The sequence below is a fragment of the Copadichromis virginalis genome, linkage group LG13 (assembly GCF_057382275.1).
Source record: "Copadichromis virginalis isolate Kocher_CV1m ecotype Utaka linkage group LG13, C_Virginalis_male_GT1.1, whole genome shotgun sequence".
In the NCBI taxonomy this organism is placed as follows: Eukaryota; Metazoa; Chordata; class Actinopteri; order Cichliformes; family Cichlidae; genus Copadichromis; species Copadichromis virginalis.
Genome location: NC_140630.1, coordinates 21,607,794 through 21,627,984, shown reverse-complemented (window position 1 = coordinate 21,627,984; position 20,191 = coordinate 21,607,794). Strand labels below are relative to the sequence as shown.

Sequence of the window (20,191 nt, the reverse complement as noted above, 5' to 3'; positions counted from 1 at the left end):
ACTAGAGTATCCCAACAAAACTTACAGGCTAGTTTCTTTCATTTTATGATTTTTCTTACATTTCTTTCATTGTAACCTTGAAAGACTGTTTGAAATAATTATTTGAATTCTTGCTTTTGTACTGTAGAGTGATGCAACACCTCAGAGCCAGTGTGTGAGTTTGTGCGTGCTGCAAAGAAGCTGCCTTTAGACAATATGAAGGAGGAGCATGTAACAAAAACAGGATACTTTTACTTTTGCATGTGCTCAAAATAAAATCCGACCAATCCGGTGGCACGCTTGGGGCCCAGACAGACTATTCTCTAGCTACAAAGGCACAAGAACGAGCACTGACTTAGACATTACAGCTCAAATGAGGAGGGTGGGGGGTTCTCTTTGCCCCTTGGGCAGAGACAATGGAGACTAGACCCACATACAGTCTCCATTGTTGATACAATATTGACATGGCACTAATAGCTCTGGCTACGGGACAGAGTAGAAGAGCAACCAAGCAAGATGGAAATCGCGTGAAGGCCAGGCATACCCCTTGCTGTATCCTCTCCACAACACACTTTAGCTAAACAACAAGCACCAATCTATTTGTCTCTGTACATTACCCTCAGATGCTTGACCACTACAGGCACACTCCCTCAGGAGTTCCAGACTAAAGTTTTAAGTCCCACCCACACACGCATACACACACTAAACCGGCTTCTGAACTGAAACGAGAGCATTATCCCAAAAAGAAGACTCACGCTCAAGCCTTTAAAAAAAGTGCTTACAATCTTTTTCTTTGGCTGCTTATCTGCATCTGTTTGAACGTGCAGAACGCCCCTGATGACTTCACCACACGCAGATACATGCAGTCTGGCTCTTCTGTCAGGGTCACTTAAGAAAATATGTTCCAAATGCCATTTCATTCCTGCTGGCAACCAAAACAGTTTGTAGTAATAAGACCAAATGCATGCTTAACACCATTCACAGCCATCATAACTCATTTTGCATGGATGACTTTCTGAGAGGAATCTGATTCATCTTCGAAAGCATCGCTTTGATTATTATTATTTTTTTTTTTTTTTTACACCGACTGTAGGTATCCAGTCGTGATAATTTGTTCTATAAATACAATTCTAAGTTATTATGTCCATAGTTCATTCAAAAAAAAAGAAAAGAAAAGGAAGGGAAAAAAGAAAATACTGGCACATCAGTGTTTGGGAGACGATAAAGAGAAGATCTGAAGAGAGTTTTCATCATCTTTCCCATCATTCAGAAGCGAAAGGTACAGAGCTGTTATGAAGCTGAAATACTTTTATCATAAAACACTGAAAGCACAGCCAGGAAATGATGCTATACTCTGAAAAAAAGAAAAAGTGCTGCGTGTATGATGTCAATACAAGCCACATATTCAGTGTTAGCAAAGCTTTCAGACATCTTAGTGATTCAAATCTTAAGAACCAATTTGAATCAATTTGATACACAATGCCATCCTAAATGGGACTAAAACACCCTTCAAATATAAAAATGTAAGATTGCCAACTAAGACATCAGTGTTGCCACTACTGATGTCTTTCATTTGCTTAAAAATGATGCCAAGTGACTGATATTTCCACTTCTATGTGCAGCTTCAGAGGGATGGACGTTTTCGTAGGATAGATACAATTGTACCAGTTACAGTACAACAAATCAGTCTGCTGTAAAGCAGCATGTCTAAGTCAAAAAGTAAAATTTTTTTATGGACAAGCCCAAGAGATGCATTGTAACTTTAATTAAATTGTATAAAACCACTGTTTAATAGCCTGGATTATCTTTCAGTTTTTACAATGAAAAAAACCTTTTTTTGCATTTAATAACTGAAAAACTTCAGAATAAATAAATAAAAGTGTATTCTTAAAAATGATTACAATGAGTAATGAAAAAGTTAATTAACAACAAAAGCACAAAGTATTGGGATCAAAATGATGCTTATTTTCAGCTTGTAAGCTAAATATTTAGAAACTAAATTGTGGTATTATGCTGTCACACATGTACAATTCACCCTGGCTGAATATTATGGGGCCAGGAGCTGTTAGGTGATTTTTCCCTTCCTTGCGATAAGGCAAGATTGGAGAAATATCTAGAAATGCACATAGCTCCCCAAGTAAGTGGCTTACACAGAGGCCCAGTGCTTTGTTGTAAATTGCCTGCATTTCAGCTTATGCAAATATATCAGGTAAAAAAAAGTGATGTGTTCTTCAGAAATGCTGCTATCCTTCTTTTTGCGCCCCCCTCCCCCCTTCTATATATCCCCATGACAATCCATCAACAGAGATAAAACCCGACCATCTCAAGCTTCATTTTTCTCACTCACAGATATTTCCTTCAGCAGACCCGGGCTCTCTTGAGTCGCTATTCTGAGAACTAGCTCAGTTCATCTGTAGTGAAAGAAATTTCTTGGAAAGTATGTTTTTGTGGTTACATATTAAATCCCTCGGGTGTACACATTCATCCATCCCATTGCTTTGTCAGGTCAGTAGGAATAATGAGACTAGCTACAGTAACTAGACTTAGGTAGAGCAGTTCCGCTCCGATATAATATATGCAAACATGCCCCATGAGTCTTCCTGCTCCCAATGTTGTCAATGAGCTCTGTGGGTCAGAACAGGATGAATATGTATGACAGAAGAAAAGGAGAAAAAATAACGTTCCAAGCTGGATTTCTTTTCCTTTTAACGCACAAGTTAGGTTCACACGGAGTTCACCGGCAGAAATATGCCCCCAGCACAGCCCTATTTCCTCTGTTGATCCAAACACGGCCCGAAGAATGGAAGGTAGAACAGAACAAGCAAAGGAGGCGCAGGTTCACAGCAAACTTATACTCAAACATATCATGGACAGAAGAATCCTTTTAGTCTTATCTCTGGCTGCAGATATGTTGGAGGTATAGGGCTGCATGAGAATCTATTAACACTTTCAGTTGATAACAAAAGACAGGGGTCGTATCAAGCAGCTAGAAGTGAAACAGAATGCATTAACATTTATGGTGCTCTCTCCTCTGCTTTTGTGTCATCTCTAGAGTGCCCACTCTGTTCCTCTCTCCTTAATGCACTTCGGCACTTTGCTCATTCACCTCTTGCTGTGTGAACTGCTGCAGAAGAAAATAATGACCAAACAAAAATCCCTTATGCATGTTTTGCATAAGGAAGTAGCCCAATTTTCAAAAGGTGGAGGAGACATTACCCTTGTTCGCTCGAAACCTTAACATTAATGAGCACAAAACCAAAAGTCCATTTAAGCATCTTTAAGAGAGATTAATAACACGGAACTTTAAATCACATCATGGGGCTCCGATAAAGTTTTAATGGGTGGGCATACGAGCATTTATGGGTTGCAAATGCCTTATTTGGGGTAATGTTGATGTATGAATGCGTTCCAGTACAATTGCAATAAATAACAAGCGCTGTTATTTGTTTTCAGCTCATGATGTATTTGTTTACGTCTTTAGCTTGTTGTTGATGTTTTATTTATCAGAACACAATGTGCGTTGCTCCCTCTAGCGGTACAAATCTCAAATTTTAATGAGCTTTCACCGAACTGTCAGACGCTATGTGTCAAAGTTTCTGCCCTGCAAAGCTGCAACAGCTGCCGCCGCCCTCAGTGAAAGACAACCTATTCAAAGCCGAGCTACGGAAATACTGAGATTCATTCTAACCGCGTTTTGACATATCAGTCACTAGTTACAGTACCCAGCACGGTTTACAAACCCGGAGAGTTTACAAAACAAGTACACCAAGTTTCTGGCAAACGACGTGCTTCGTGAGGACACAAATATAGAACAGAAACAGGAAACAATAATGAGCCTGAGTCTGAACGCTGTGTGAAAGCAAGGGATAAAAATGGCGCTCCTGTTAATGATAACACCCACCTTTAAATGTCTAATACCAAGATTTTCTTGGCCGCGTTCAAATAGGTTAACAGATGGAATGAATTATCTGTCTAATACTGTGAAATGTGTACAGGGCTTTTTTATTTTTGTGTGACTCACACAAGGAAATGAAATGGTGAAAAATAAAACATCATCATAGTATTGGGGGGCTTAAAAAAAAGCATGCCAACAAGTAATGATGGCTTTGTTCTTTTCTGACTTTCAAATAAGAACTAGAGGGATTTTAAGCTTTGAGAACAAGTAAAGGTGGAATCCTACCGTCATTACACAGCGGTCCTCCAAATGTCGTCATGCTGCAGTCACAACTGAAGCCCTCCCACTGCTGAAGACACACACCTTGGTTGGCACATGAGTCCTCCTGGCAGGTAGTGCTGGGACCTGAATATGGAGACAAACAGATATCTGGTGAGGACAATTTTTTTAATACTAATAAATACCTATGGACTCTAGAGTGAAATTAAATATTAAAGCACACACAAAAAAACATAGAATACTAGCTGTGTACAAACCCTGCGATAAAAGGCAGCGAACTCAACTGTATTCAGCAAACACACACAACCAAAAATGATAAAAATGTAAATAATTTTAACGCTTGAGTTAGACTTCCATTAGTAATTTAATTATTTTCTTCCATATAGTCACATTTAATGCATAACAGCAATTTAATCCACTCAATTCCATTTTTTCTCCGAATCATCACCTGTCAATGAGCTCAGTGTGCTATACCTAACCGGGCAAGGATGCTCATTTCTTAAGGTGCAGAGGTCCGTGTACTTTTAAACTGCACTGTATTGGTGCTTCCTGTGAAAGTGTTTAATCTTCATGCTTGTGGATTATTTCCATTTTACCACCAGTGTATTCATCCTCCAGAAGCATACAGCTGTGTGGCCTCTACAGACACTTTTTTCACAGCAGCCACTTTGACATGAAAGAGTAGGCAAGCACAGGTGTTGGTAATCACATTAATTAAGCAATAATTACCTAAAAACAACAGAACCGTTCTCCATGACATCAGCAGCACCTGTGTTTACCAGCTATGGAAAAAAAGGTCCATTGCGAGGCTATTATGTTTGTGTTAGTACAATTCATGTTAAAATGTGAGTGTGAAGCCAAGTGTTAATGTGTAAATGTTGTATTTTATGAGACATAGTAATTTCTAACAATCTGTATTTAGACTACGTTAGTCTAGCAAGTTTACACATTAACAGTATTATCAATGTCAGGATCTATACTTATGATTCATGACATACAATCGGAACAAAATGAGCACTTTTTAATAGTTTAGTTATAATCAATGCACTGAGGAGGGCTATTTTTTGTTGCTGTTTTTTATTTATTTACTCATGAGAGATTGAAAAAACAGGAAAATTGCAGAATGGCAATCGCATTCTTACACATTTTTTTAATGTATTGGAGCCACAGTAGCTCCTTTTCCGATTCAAGAGTAGCTATGGTAACTGGTTAATAGTTTCAGCATTTGCTGTACCCTGCTCAACGCTGAATAATGCAGGGGGGAAGCAGAGGGCATTCAGCAACATGAAAAAAGAAATGAATTCCTGATTGCTTTTGTCAAATATTTCTCTGAATGCAAAAAAGTTCCTCTCGCTACATTCTACATAATATATTATAGTGCCTATTAAATCTTTTATAACATCCCTAATAGGGCTGCCACAAACGATTATTTTGATAGTCGACTAGTCACCGATTATTTTTGCGATTAGTCGACTAATCAGATCATCATCCATTGGACGTACAGCGTACAGCTTATTGCACCAGCAGCATCTGGTCTTATATAACTATCATTAGCTTACAGCTTGAAGTGTTTGTGCTAACTAAAAATAAAGACAAGATGGTAGTTTATTAATTTTTAATGAAATTTGCAGATTGTTTCGGTGAAGTTTAATAAACTCCTTGCTTTCTAAAATATAACAGGACACCGGAGTATATTCTCCAGCGTCTCAAACTTCTGATGATCAGCTGTCTGCTTGAAGTTTATTTAGCTGTGCAAAAACTATAACTTTAATCTCAGCCAAACCGATTTACTCAGGAACAAATAAAATACTAAAGAAAGCCAAACAATAACATTTTAAGTTATCTAAGTGACTTATATATCATGTTTAACCTGAGTAGCGAAAGACAGTGGTGGGTTTGAAAACGATTTGCCGGGAGTCCGGTGTTCTCACGGCTCTAGTTAGCCTTGCCCCCGCCTAGCTAACGAGCTAGTGGGTAACAGACGTCTCCGAAAACGTCGGAGAGCTTTTGAAAATATGTGGTGTCTTGATAAACTGAGCAGATATTTGAGCTTTACACAGCTACATTCTCGCCTGAAAATATGTTAAACGTTTATTTTGTGACCCAGAAAGAATAATAAGAGTAAAGTTAAAACTAACTAGCTGCCGCCAGACTCACAACTATAACATCTCTGGGTGAGGCACCAAGATGGCGGCTTGAACAGTCGTGTTTTTTCAGGAGCTCCGAAAGACCGCAAAATTTACTAAGTAACTTTATTCTCTTTCCACTCGAACTATAACTATGGATGCCCAAAAGGTTATTAAGAATGCAAAGCTGCAATTTGTGCCGTCAAACCCCATTGTTAAGACGTCGTCGCATGCTAAAGTCAGTGACCATGGCTATGCTAGCACTGAAGCTGCCAACGTGGGCTTAAACAAGCGAGAACGAGGAACAGACTCGGCGCCGCCAACTCCTTCAAAACAACCGCCAGAGGAGAAAAGAACAAAATCTTCAGAGAAGGAAGATGATATCTCCAATAAAACTATTTTTGAAGCCATTATGGGACTTGACAAAAAAATTGAAGCACAACTGGAGGATATCAAGGAACAAAACAAACAAAGTGCAGCTATGGTTGCCAGCTTGGCTAAGGCTGTAGAGTTTAATGCTGCAGAGATAGTTGATTGCAAACTGAAAGTTGTTAAACTGGCAAATGCGAATGAACAGCTGCTTAAAGAAAATGAAGACTTGAAAAGAAGAGTGAGAGAACAAGAGCGCTACCGAATGAGGTGGTGCCTAAAACTGAAAGGGGTGAAGGAAGACAAAGATGAAAACATTAGAGTGAAGGTTTTGCAAACGCTTCAGAAGATTGCCCCTGACTTGAACTTAGAAGAGGCCGTTGATATTGTCCACCGCTTAGGGAAACGAGTTGATGGCAGAAACAGAAACATCATTATTCTATTTACACAGAGGCGAATTAAAGAAGAATTGTGGAGGCGCACCAAAGACTCTTCAACCTGCAAGCAAGAAGGCATCAGCTTCGCGGAGATGTTGCCGCAGGAGGACATACAAGATCGACAGCGCCTATGGCCTCTGGTGGAGGAAGCAAGACGTGCGGGTAAACGGGCCTACTTTCGTGGTCCACATGCCTTCATTGATGGACGCAAAGTTGAGGAAAGACAGGAGAACTAAAAATGACAAAAACTGAAATAGTGGAAACTTGTTCGCGGTCTGAGGAGCTCAGCATTTAGTACTTTTTTTTTTTCTTCTTTTTCTCACGTGGTGAGTGATATTCTGTCTATAGTTCATGTTGAATGTTAACATTTGTTTTGGTTCTTTAAATGTTAGGGGTTTAAGAGAATCTGTTAAAAGAAAAGCCTTATTTTTGTACTGCAAAGGTAAAAAATCAAACTGTATTTTTCTACAAGAGACTCATTCATCTGATAGTGATGTATCTTTTTGGTCAAACCAATGGGGTAGCAAAATCCTGTTTAGCCATGGCTCAATGAGGTCGGGGGGTGTAGCAATTTTATTCAATAACTTTCCCGGGGATCTTGTAATACAACGAACTGACTTGAATGGTCATTGGTTGATTGCTGTAATGAGAGTTGAAAGTTTGTTTTTCATTTTAGTCAACGTTTATGGATATAACAATGAAAGTCAGAATAAAATTATGTTAGAAGATATAACTTCAAATATTTTTGAACTTAAAGGTCGATACCCTACAGAATACATTTTAATGGGTGGTGATTGGAACATGACTCCTGATGAATGGACTGATAGATGGCCCTCAAGGACAGGTAGACCACAAAAAAATAACCTAATTATAGAATTTTTGATTAATAACAACTTGACAGATATTTGGAGAGTAAGAAATCCAGAAATTAAGAGCTTTTCCTGGTTTAAACCAAATGGAGCTTGTAAATCTAGAATAGACTATTGGCTAGGAAGTGACATCATTCTTAGCCACACTGTAAAAGTTGCAATGTCAAATGCACCTCTATCTGATCATTGCTTTATTGAACTGTGCTTAGAATCGGAAATTAGACAATCAAATAAATTAACTTATTGGAAGTTCAATGCCAAACTTTTACAAAATGAAGACTACTGCAACATAGTCAAAAAAATTATAAAAGATATTATGGCTGATCATCTAATTGTAGGATATATCAATAAATGGGAATTCATTAAATTCAAAATTAGAGAATTTAGTATTCAATTCAGTAAAAACATAAGTCAAAAGCAAAGAGAATATGAATGTAAATTATTCCAAGAAATTACTTATTGCTGTAGTAAAGATGATCTAAATACCCAAGAAAGGAGTAAACTTATGGAGTTGCAAACTAAATTAGATCAGCTCTACCTAAATAAAGCAGAAGGAGCTTTTGTGCGTTCACGGGCCAAGTGGATTGAGGAGGGGAAAAGAAATTCTTCATATTTTTTTAATTTAGAAAAGAGCAGACAGAAAAGAAATTTTATATCTTCTCTGTTAATTGATGGCATTGAATGTGACGACCCTAAAATTTTGGAGAATGAAACTTATACATTCTATTCCAATTTATACTCCTCACAGTTCTCCCAAGCAGATTGTGATGTCTTTTTTGATCAAATAGATAATCTGATCCCTAAAATTGATGAATCATTTAAGGAATTATGTGAGTCTGACTTCAGAATTGAAGAGTTAGATGCATCTGTTAAGAAAATGGCACTTAATAAATCCCCTGGTCCAGATGGGCTTACAGTTAATTTCTTCCAATTTTTTTGGGAAGACTTACGGGAAATTTTATTCAAAGCTATACTGGCCAGTATTGAAAAGGGAGAATTGATGTCTAGCATGAAACAAGGATTAATTACATTAATTCCTAAACCAAACAAAGATAAACGACAATTGGATAACTTAAGGCCCATAACTTTATTAAATACAGATTATAAAATTTTCTCTAGCTCAGTTGCAACAAGGCTCAAACAAGGGGTTTCAAGTATAATTAGTGAGACACAATCAGGGTTTTTGAAAGACAGGAACATTCATAATAATATCAGATTGGTTTTAGACTTACTGGACTACAATGATCTGATTAGTGATGACAGTTTTATTCTTTTCTTGGACTTTTATAAAGCTTTCGATTCAGTAGAACATCCTTTTATTTTAGAAACACTAACTCGATTTGGATTTGGGGATAAATTTAGGAAGATAATAGATATACTGTATAATGATATAAATAGCTCTGTGTCATTAGGCTATGGCACTGGTAAAAGATTTAGCGTCAAAAGAGGAATTAGGCAAGGGTGTGGAAGCTCTCCGTTGTTGTTCATAATGGTTGTGGAGATGCTCGCAATTCTAATTAAAAACAGCAGCGTTGCCGGAATTGAGATTATGGACAATTCTTTAATAATTAGTCAACTTGCGGATGACACTACTCTTTTCTTAAAAAATGAACATCAGATTCCCCTGGTAAAACAAATAATCACTACATTCTCAAAAGCTTCAGGCTTAAAGTTAAATTTAAATAAATGTGAATTATTGGCATTAAAGGAGTGTAATTCACAATTACTGTACGATATAAAGGTGAAGAAGGAGGTAAAATATTTGGGCATCACAATTTCAAAAGATCACAAAGTCTTAGAAAAAGTAAATATTTTAGATAATGTTGACAAATGTAAGACAATCCTAAATAAGTGGTTACAAAGAGACATCACAATTTTTGGAAGAATATTATTAACCAAAATGGATAGTTTATCTAGATTTATATATCCAGCTTACTCTCTATCAATATCGAATAAAGTTATTAAAACAATTAATAGCTTGAATTTTAATTTTATTTGGAGGAATAAGTGCCATTATATATCTAAAGATGATTTGGTTAAACCATACATTGAAGGCGGTGGAAACGCAATTGATTTTGACATAATGAATGGTGTTTTGAAACTTAAATGGTTAAAATCCTTCCTAAATAATCCACACTCCATTTGGTTTTTTATACCAAGTAAGGTCTTTAACACACTAGGGGGTATCGACTTTCTCCTAAAGTGTGACTTTGAAATTACTAAGCTACCTGCTAAACTCTCTGAATTCCATAAACAGGTCCTTCTTTATTGGAAAATGTTATTTAAACATAATTTCACTCCACATAATAGCCCAATTTGGAACAATAGATATATACTGATGAACAGAAAATCTATTTTTATTCAAGATTGGTTATCAAAAGGTGTTTGGGCAATTGCCCATTTTGTAGATGAGGAAGGACATGTTCTAGGACATCAAGATTTTTGCCAAAAGTTTAATATCCAATGTTCTAAAAGTAAATTTAATCGGGTTATAAAATCCATTCCATTGTCACTTAAAAACATAGTTGTAAATGATATAATATATTCTGACATCTCCCCCAAGTTAAGGCAATTATATATAGATGGTATTCGATTTTGTGATGTTAAATGCAACAATAAGTTTCTTAGATCTTCATTAAGGAGTCTTTATTCTCCAAATTTACTTAGACGTAATTACATATTAAAAGATTTCCAAAGGGAAGAAATTGAAAAAATAAGAACTGATTATATCACCTTCCCTATCCCTCCTAAAGGGAAAGAAGTCCAATTTAAAATCTTGAATAAAATTTACCCGACAAATAGACTCCTTAGTGATAGATTCAAAATAGAAACGGGTAATTGTGTATTTTGTGAAACAGAAGAGGAGGATTTGGACCATCTATTCTTTTTGTGCAATTTTATACAAATATTTTGGTTGGATTTTCATACCTGGCTTTATTCCAGTGGGATTCAAATTACCCCATTTACCTTAAATATGATAATGTTTGGAGTGTTTTTGAAAGAAAAGAAAGCTAATTATGGTGTTAATGTGTTATTAATCTTGTGTAAGTATTTTATACATAAATGTCGCTTTTTTAAGATTAAACCAACACTGGCTCACTGGAAAAACGACCTAAACCTGTTGGTTAAATCTTTGACTTTAGTTAAAAAGAAAAAGGCTGCTTTTTTTGTTTCCTTTGTAGAAGATTTTGATTTAGTGAGTTAATAATCTGTTAATTTATGTGACCCCATCTTTATATTTTATTTTCACTATATATGAAAGTTGCTAATATGTAAGAAATGTTTATTCTCTGAATCTGTAATATATGGTGCATTTTGTTTGTATGTTTATATTACTAATAAAAGAAAAAAAAAAAAAACAAAAAAAAAAACTAGCTGCCGCCATTGTTGACAACTGCGCTGGGCTGCGCTATGAATTCTGGGACACAGCTTCTTCTTCTTCGGGGTTTAACGGCAGCTGGCATCCTTGTACATGCAGTGCTGCCATCTTCTGTTTCAGTCCGTTATTACACCCTTAAATCCTACTACTCATTCCTGCGTCCTTTGTGATCTTACAAAGCTTCAAACGATGCGTCGACTATTAAATTAGTCGTCGACGATTTTAATAGTCGACATAATCGTGACTAGTCGACTAATCGTGGCAGCCCTAATCCCTAATAAATCACATCTGCAATTCATCCTCATTTCTGACTCACTTATGATTGAAGTAAACAGATGTGTTATGGCATACTTAGAATAATTTCAAACAATTAACATACAGAGTTATTCATCTTAAGAGTTCCAATTCATCTGACTTCTGCTGATGTAGCAGAGCATGAATCCCAGCTGAGAAAACGGTGACGCTCATTTCTAACACTAATAAATGAATATGTATTAACATGTTTTAAAAATAAAATCTGATGAAATATTTGTGAGGGACCTTTTTATGGTAGATGCAGCAGATTTAGTGAGCTTGACCTTTTGGGAAGGTCTGATCGTGTTTGGAGTCCAATGATTTGTCTTTGTGAGTTTGCCTCTTTGGAGGCCCTCAACAGACAACCTGGCTTCTATTATCTAATTTGGGAGTGCAGAACTTTGCACCGTTCCCTCATTTTATACACATAATGGTGCATTTATCTAGAATTTCTACTACACTACATTCACAGAATTGAGCAAGAGTCTCAAGCCACTTTTCATTTCTAGATTTTGCTGGGAAAAAGTGATTTATTGAAACATATGCAAACATACCTGGAAATAAAGCATATAAGGCAAAAACACAAGTTGCACCATTCTAACAAACTTTAAAGTCGATATTTGGTACGACCACCTTTATTCTTCAGCAAAGCCTAAACTCTTTTGGCGAGCTTTCATTTTATTTCTTTAAGCAGTCTTCATGAATAGTTCTCCAGGATTCTTGAAAGAAATTGAAAGCTCTTCTTTAGATGCTGGCTGCCTTTTATTTTGTTCTCTGTCGAGATGATCCCACACTGCTTCAGTAATTCACTGGCAGTGTGTTTGGGATCATTGTCGTGCCGAAAAATGAAAATGTTGCCAGTCAGGCACTTTCCAAATGGCATTGAACGGTGGTTCAAAATCTCATGGCACTTTTCTGAGTTTCATTAGAATTTCATTAGTTTTGACTAGATCGCAAACACCACTGGCTGAAATGTAGCGAAAGAATATGGCAAAACCTCCACCATGTTTTAAAGATTGTTGCAGACACTCACTGTTGTATCTCTCTTCTAAACTCCTCCATCCTCCAATGATGATGACTTGAACCAAAAATGTCAAATTTGGATTTATCAGACCCATTGCAACTGATTCTCGGTCCTTTCTGTGTGTAATTCGGCACACCTGTTCTCCCTGTTTCCCTTCCTTAAGATGACTTCTTGACAGGTACTACTCCACTGAAACCATTTCTGATCAGTCTTCAGTGAACAGTAGATGGATCAGATGGTTCTCTTTCATAGCATTCGTTTCGTGTCTCACTATGGGAACGCCTCCTGCGTGACCTCATCAGAAGCTCAAATACCATTACGCCAGCCCTTACAGGCTGGCTAGGTGACGCCCATGTCAGGAGGGGCCAGTGCCTCCCTATATAATAGGCTGACATAGCGTCAGATGTCATTCAAAAACCTCTCCTCGCTTCTCACAGAAGCCTGTAGACAACTGTGCTATTGGGTGCTAAAGCTAAACAACTCGGTCGCCGGGCGCTTTGTTCCCAGCTTTTCAGTTGTCCACTAGCATACAAGCAGTAGCAATACTGTTCTGTGGCTAGTGCGGGTGCCAAGTAGCAATACTTTCAACGAAGTTGCAAAACTTTGTCCTTGCAGCAAGAAGATTTCTGCCTGGGATACACACCCCGTGTGTGCGGCATGCCTGGGTTTATCTCACGCTCAGGCTGCCTTGACACCCGCACAAGACTGTATCCACTGCGCGGCTTTCCCACGCAAACTACTCCGCCGCAGGCTAGCTCACCAGGCTAACCTGTCGGGTGGCGACCCTTTGCTGTGTGAGGCTGCTGCAGCGCAAGGAGAAACTGAGATGCCCGATGATTTGGCCGCAACGGCAGGGCCGAGCTGGGCAGAGGCAGACCCTCAGCCCATCGCGACCGCTTTCCCGTCGCTGGAGGCACACGGAGATCGTGTGTTTTTCCGCGATGCTGGAGTCACCAAGGGAGGAGATGCTAACGAGGACGGAGATGAGTCGGCTGACTAGGAGCTCCTGCTGTCTGACGACAGCGAGGAGGAAGATTCCACCTCCTTGGCTAGCATCAGCTGGGCTGCAAAGCCCTTGGCTACCGGCGAGGTTGAAAAACCGACACCGCCGTCTCCCCTGGATCTTGACATGCAGGACATGTGCAAGCGCGCAGCCGCTAGGCTCAACATCCCGTGGCCCGCCATACAAACAGAGGTTGTAAAGTCTCGTTTTGACGGTAAGAAATTGCCAAAGGCGAAAAAGACGGGGAAGCATGTGTTGCCTGTTTTCCCTGAGCTACTCGATGAGATAGCGGTGACGTGGAAAGCAAAACCTTACAGCGAGAAACACCCCATCGTGGGGAGCTCCCTGCTGGATTGTGAGGGGATGGAGTCTATCGGCCTCCGCCAGATGCCACAAGTGGAGCCGTTGGTGGCGAGCCATCTTCACCCGAAGATGTCTCTGTCCTCATCGGCTCCATCTCTCCCCTCCAAAACAGACCGCTTCCAGTCTAGCCCTACGGATAAGTGCTACAAGGCAGCAGCTCTGTCAGTAAGAGCCCACAACGCCTCTTCTATGCTAATGGCTTACCAAGCTGAGCTAGAAGAGGACATGACAGCTAACCCAGATACCACAGTGTGGGAAGAAATCTGCGTTATTACTGACCACGTCTTCCGCCTCCACAAGTTAGCCATACAGGCTACTGGGAGAGCCATGGGCCTCATGGTTCTTCAGGAGCGAGCACGCTGGCTCGGGCTCACCAACCTGACGACTAAGGAAAAAGAAGAACTCCTCGACACCCCTGTCGTCCCTCACAGTCTCACGAACCCAGTTTCCCCCCTTTATGGGCCACCCTGCCGCCTCCCAGCTCCGTTCCAGAGCAAGTTCAACGGGACATGTTCCACACAGAGTGCTTAACTCGGGCCGGCGTTCCTGTCACCGGACCCACCAGAGGGAAAGAGAGCCACAGTTCGCAGTGTTGTTTCACAAGCACTTCTCTCATGCATTCTGTATTAAAAAAGCCCCGACACGCGCATCCAGGCAGTTTGCCGAGGGCGCTGTCGAGTGTTGCAAAACACATGAAAAAATCAAACATGCTGAAAAACAGAGCACCGTCTGCCATAACGCAGCCCGTGGAGACTCGCGTTTCCACGGCTGTGATGATCCAGATGAGCCCGTCACCTCGCTCGCCTGTGACAGAGGTGACGGGACACCGAAATGGCGCATGTTTCGCGCTGCGACAACAAGGGGGCGCCAAAACGCCATATTCAGTGGATTGGCCAGTGAGCGCTCTGTCTCGCCACATGAAGAGCTGGGCCACCTGCACTCAGTCAGCATGGGTGCTGAGGACATTGAAAAAGGGCTACAGGCTGCAATTCAGTGTCGCTCCACCACATTTCAAAGAAATCGTTTACTCTCGTGCTCTGGGCGAGTCTGCCAGTTTTCTCCTGGAGGAAATTTCCACCTTGAGAGACAAAGGAGCTATAAGAGTTGTCCCTCCCGAGGAAATGCACAGCGGATTTTATTCAAGGTATTTCCTTGTGCCAAAGAAAGGGGGGAGGAGGATGAGAGCCATTCTGGATCTCCGTGCCCTGAACCGGCATTTGAGGACATACAAGTTCAGGATGTTGACGCACGCCTCGCTGCTACGGTTTGTACGAGCGGGCGACTGGTTCACATCAATCGACCTGAGGGATGCTTATTTCCACATCCCCATATATCCCCCACACCAAAAGTATCTGAGATTTGGTTTCCAGGGGATGGCATACGAGTTTGTAGTCCTGCCTTTTGGTCTCTCACTGAGCCCAAGGGTGTTTGTGACGTGCACCGAGGCAGCAGTGGTCCCGCTCAGGAAAAAGGGCATTCGGGTGGCCACATACATCGACGATTGGCTCGTGGCAGCCCCAACCCGCCAGGGAGCGACTTGTCACACAAATGCTCTCATACACCATCTGGAGAGTTTGGGTTTCCAGATAAACGTGGAAAAGAGCACATTGATGCCAACTCAATGCATTACTTTCATAGGGCTCAGCCTAGACTCCCTTCGGGTGAGGGCTTTTCTGTCCCCGGAGAGAACAGCGGCCATACAGTCATCCCTTTCACTGTTTTGCAGAGGCAACACAGTGACCCTCAAACAGTGCCAGAGGCTGCTCGGTCTGATGGCTTCTTCTCTAGTGGCGATAACACTGGGACGCCTGCACATGAGAGGCTTTCAGCGCTGGGTGGGCTTGCGGGGACTGGACCCTCACTGAGACGGCCACCGTCGTGTGAGAGTCTCTGCAGACTGTTCACTCGCTCTCCACGAGTGGAAGAGGCCAGGTTTCTTGTCTCAGGGCGTTGCCATGGGGGCAGTTTCAGCCAGGAAGGTGATTTCCACAGATGCCTCTCTTTCGGGCTGGGGCACCACCCATGAGGAAACAGTGAATGGGGAATGGGGCCCTCACATGCGCTCCACCCACATAAACTGTCTGGAACCGCTGGCGGTTCACCTGTCGCTAAAACACTTTCTCCCTTGGCTGAGAGGTCATCATGTTTTAGTGAGGTCGGACAATTCCACCGTTGTGGCCTACATCAACAGACAGGGGGGTCTGGGGTCCAAGTTACACACACTGGCACACAGACTGATAGTCTGGAGCAGTGTCCACCTGCTGTCACTGAGAGCAACTCACGTGCCGGGGATCTTGAACTTTGGAGCAGATCTTCTCTCCAGGGGCAACCTGCTGTATGGGGACTGGAAGCTTCACCCGGAGGTGGTGAAGCAGATCTAGCTGCGATTCGGTCAGGCGACCGTAGACGTTTATGCATCCAGGGAGAATGCTCAGTGTCCCCTGTTTTACTCGCTGCACCATCAGAGAGCTCCACTCGGGGTGGATGCTCTAGCTCACGAGTGGCCGAGAACCCTCCTCTATGCTTTTCCCCCAGTGGCCCTCATTTCTCCAACTCTGGCCAGAGTGAGGGAGAGAAGTCACTATATGATCCTGATAGCCCCGCACTGGCCAGGGAAACACTGGCTGGTGGAGATTTTTCAGCAGCTGTGCGGCCCACCTTGGCCGTTACCACTACGCAGAGACCTCCTGTCTCAGGCACAGGGGGAAATATTCCACCCCCACCCAGAGAGGCTAGCTCTATGGGCTTGGCCCGTGAGTGGTTTAACCTGAACACGGTGGGGCTCCCTCATAGTGTTATCGACACTATTCAGTGTTCTAGAGCATCGTCTACTCGGACGCTATATGAGCACAAGTGGCGTGTGTTTGAAAGCTGGTGCTTAGAATCACAGGCCATCCCTTTTCAGTGCTCTGTGGCTGTGATTCTGTCATTTCTTCAGGCCCTGATTGATAAGGGTAAAGCCTTCTCCACCATCAAGGTGTATTTGGCAGCAATTTCGGCCTGCCATATTGGTTTTGAGGGAAAGACTGTTGGCCAGCATCCCTTAATATGCCTTTTCATGAAGGGTGCATGGTGTAAATTGCCTACGTCTAGGCCGTTGGCTCCATCGTGGGACCTTCCCACAGTATTGGCTGCGCTCTCCTGTTGCCCATTTGAACCCCTGGAACAGGTTGAGTTAAAATTTCTGTCCTTGAAGACAGCTCTTTTAATTGCTTTAGCTTCTGCTAAACGTGTGGGAGAGATCCACGCTCTCTCAGTGTATCAGTCATGCATTCAGTTCTCCTCGGATAATACGAGGGTCAGTATGCGGCTCAACCCTGCCTTTGTCCCGAAGGTTGTCGGCACATGTTCCCCTATAGAACTGCCGGCCTTTTGCCCACCGCCTTTCTCCTCAGAGGAGCAACAGCATACCTTGTGTCCAGTCCGTGCTCTGCGCATTTACATGGACCGAACCCAGAGTGTCAGACAAAGTGACCAGCTGTTCGTGTCCTGGGCTAAACCACATATGGGAAAGCCTGTGTCTAAACAGCGCCTCTCCCATTGGATAGTAGGAGCAATTGCCCTGGCCTATACTAGCAGGGGCCTTCAGCCCCCTGCTGGCTTACGTGCGCATTCCACTAGAGGTCTGGCAACCTCATGGGCTCTCTTTAGGGAAGCTTCTATTCAGGAGGTGTGTGCAGCGGAATGCTGGACCTCACCTCATACATTTGCTAGGTTTTACAGGTTAGATGTGACAGCACCTAACCTAGCACATTCAGTCCTCAGTGCAGGTTCTTCCCGGGTGGGGGCCTCTCCCCTGTGAAGTGCTGTTGGGGACAGTTGTCTTCTTAACAGGCATGTCTGGCAATCCGGGAGTCAGTATTTCTCCCATAGTGAGACACGAAACGAATGCTATGAAAGAGAACTTAAGGTTATGTATATAACCCCGGTTCTCTGAGTAGCATGAGTGAGTGTCTCACCAGACCGCCCTCCTTGCTATGGAAGCGAGGAAGAGGTGGGCTTGTTTTGAATGACATCTGACGCTATGTCAGCCTATTATATAGGGAGGCACTGGCCCCTCCTGACATGGGCGTCACCTAGCCAGCCTGTAAGGGCTGGCGTAATGGTATTTGAGCTTCTGATGAGGTCACGCAGGAGGCGTTCCCATAGTGAGACACTCACTCATGCTACTCAGAGAACCGGGGTTATATACATAACCTTAAGATCTTTCACATCTTTGCTGGAGTTTCTTAGCTATGTCAAATGGAAAGTCCATTCTCCCTGCAGCACGGACTACACTGCCCATGAGGCTACATTCTTTAGGGCTATGCCTGTAGCATTCTGCCTATTAGCTTAGCACAACAACAAAAAGGCGCTCTCTCACCCAGGAAACACGCAGAGCGAGAGCGTCCCCCTGTAACCATGGCAGCCGCAACGCTGCCGCCTGGAACTACAGAACATAGCTGTCAAACAAAACCGAAACAGTCCTGACCTGCGACAATATGAAATTATGAAACAGGAAAGTACCCCCGTGTAATCCATTTATTTCAACAAAGTAACTGTATTCTAAATACCACCTTTTTAAACGGTAACGGTAACGGAATACAGTTACTCATATTTTGTATTTTAAATACGTAACGGCGGTACATGTATTCCATTACTCCCCAACACTGGTAGTCAGTTACGTGTAGACCAAACTACACAACTGTATCATGCTTGAATGATTCATATGTCAGTGCAAAGTTGCTTATTAAACAAACACATTGTCCTAAAAATGGGCAGCCAATATCTAAAGAAAAATGTTGGAAGACATTCAGAAAGCTGAGAGAAGTATTGCTTCAGATCACTGAAAAAGTTATAAGAAATACTGTCTCCATGGAAGAAAAAAAATAAAGGAATGAGGGATGGCAGAAGAATTTTGCACAGTTCGGTTCTTCTCTTGAAAGGTGTTCCCTGGAGTAGTAAAAACCTACTTTATTCCCATAACAATGCCCAAATTGTGTCCCCAAAACCCTAAAACAGTTTCAGATAATATTAATAGCGCTTCATATACTTCAGAGTGTATTTGACTTTAGTTACTGGCCAGTGGTTCTGTTTGTTTCATGCCATATTTCACTGTTTATGTAAGTGTTAAATCTTGAAAGAGTCAGTCCTGTTGCTTGGAACACCTCCTACTTACAAAATAGAAATAGAGTGCCAGAGACAGTGAGAATACAACAATAGGAAACACTGGGCTTAATAAGATTAATAATAGGTAAGACATTACAATGACCAACTTTAAGATCAAAAGCTGAATATTTTAAGAGGAAATCCATGCAGGATACATTTTTGTTCTTCAAACCATTAAAAGGCATGCTCAGAAATTCCCTTATATGTATATCAGGGAACATCAAAAACCCCACAGTGGAAATAAAAGTTCCAATAAACAACATCCAATATGTGAGTGCAAATCCACACATAAGCCCCATAGACTCTGATACAAGATTATAATGAGACTTGTATTCCTATGGGACTTAAGGCCATTCCACATAGTTGGTGGTTGAATGGCAACACTAGGCAGTTATCTTGTATTGAGACATGTGGAGGTAGTGATAGTTAGAGGGTAGATATGTTGTAGATGCACACGGGGAGAGACATCAGACTCTTTATCAGACAGACAAAGCTATCTACCTTGCAAGTCAGCTTTCATCAATGCAACTTTTGTCAGCAAAATAATAGGAAAGGAAAAGGCAAAGTATACCAGCTGTTAGTAAAAGCAGCAAGATGTCAGAGATGGAGTAGCAAAACACAGAGTGCTGAAGAAGGAGAGACAAAGGGAAGGATCTTTGTCTTCAGAAGGAGCCAGAGGTGGAAAAATTATACTGTATAATGAAGGCTAGGTTAAGCTAAACTGTTAAAGCAACCAACCAAAAATGGCTTCAGCAGCATAAAGTAATACCAAGAAATTGCTGCTATTAAAGGAAGCGGGCGTTCTTTTTCAGGAAAATTTAGATAACTTGTTAAAAAACAAACAAAAAAACCCAAACACCCAGAATGTTTCATTATTCATTACTGACTTTTAATATAAGTAGCTATATGTTATACGGCGACTCCACCATCACAATCTAATAAATGTGTTAACATTTCCATTGGGAGTCTCAATTGACTCTGTGTAGGAGGAAAAAAAAGAAAACAACAAGTTTGACAGACCTGCAC

At 41.4% G+C, this 20,191-nt stretch overlaps 1 protein-coding gene across 13 annotated transcripts in view; it reads right to left on the bottom strand.

The window, feature by feature from the left end:
- The window catches only part of LOC146695654 (neurexin-1a), a 271,900-nt gene that overhangs the window by 116,418 nt on the left and 135,291 nt on the right, over positions 1–20,191 (bottom strand). For all 13 annotated transcript variants that reach the window (XM_085477988.1, XM_085477987.1, XM_085477991.1 and 10 more), the window contains one exon: positions 4,160–4,279. In XM_085477988.1, the coding sequence (XP_085334114.1) occupies positions 4,160–4,279 (120 nt within the window). The remainder of the gene's footprint in view (positions 1–4,159; positions 4,280–20,191) is intronic.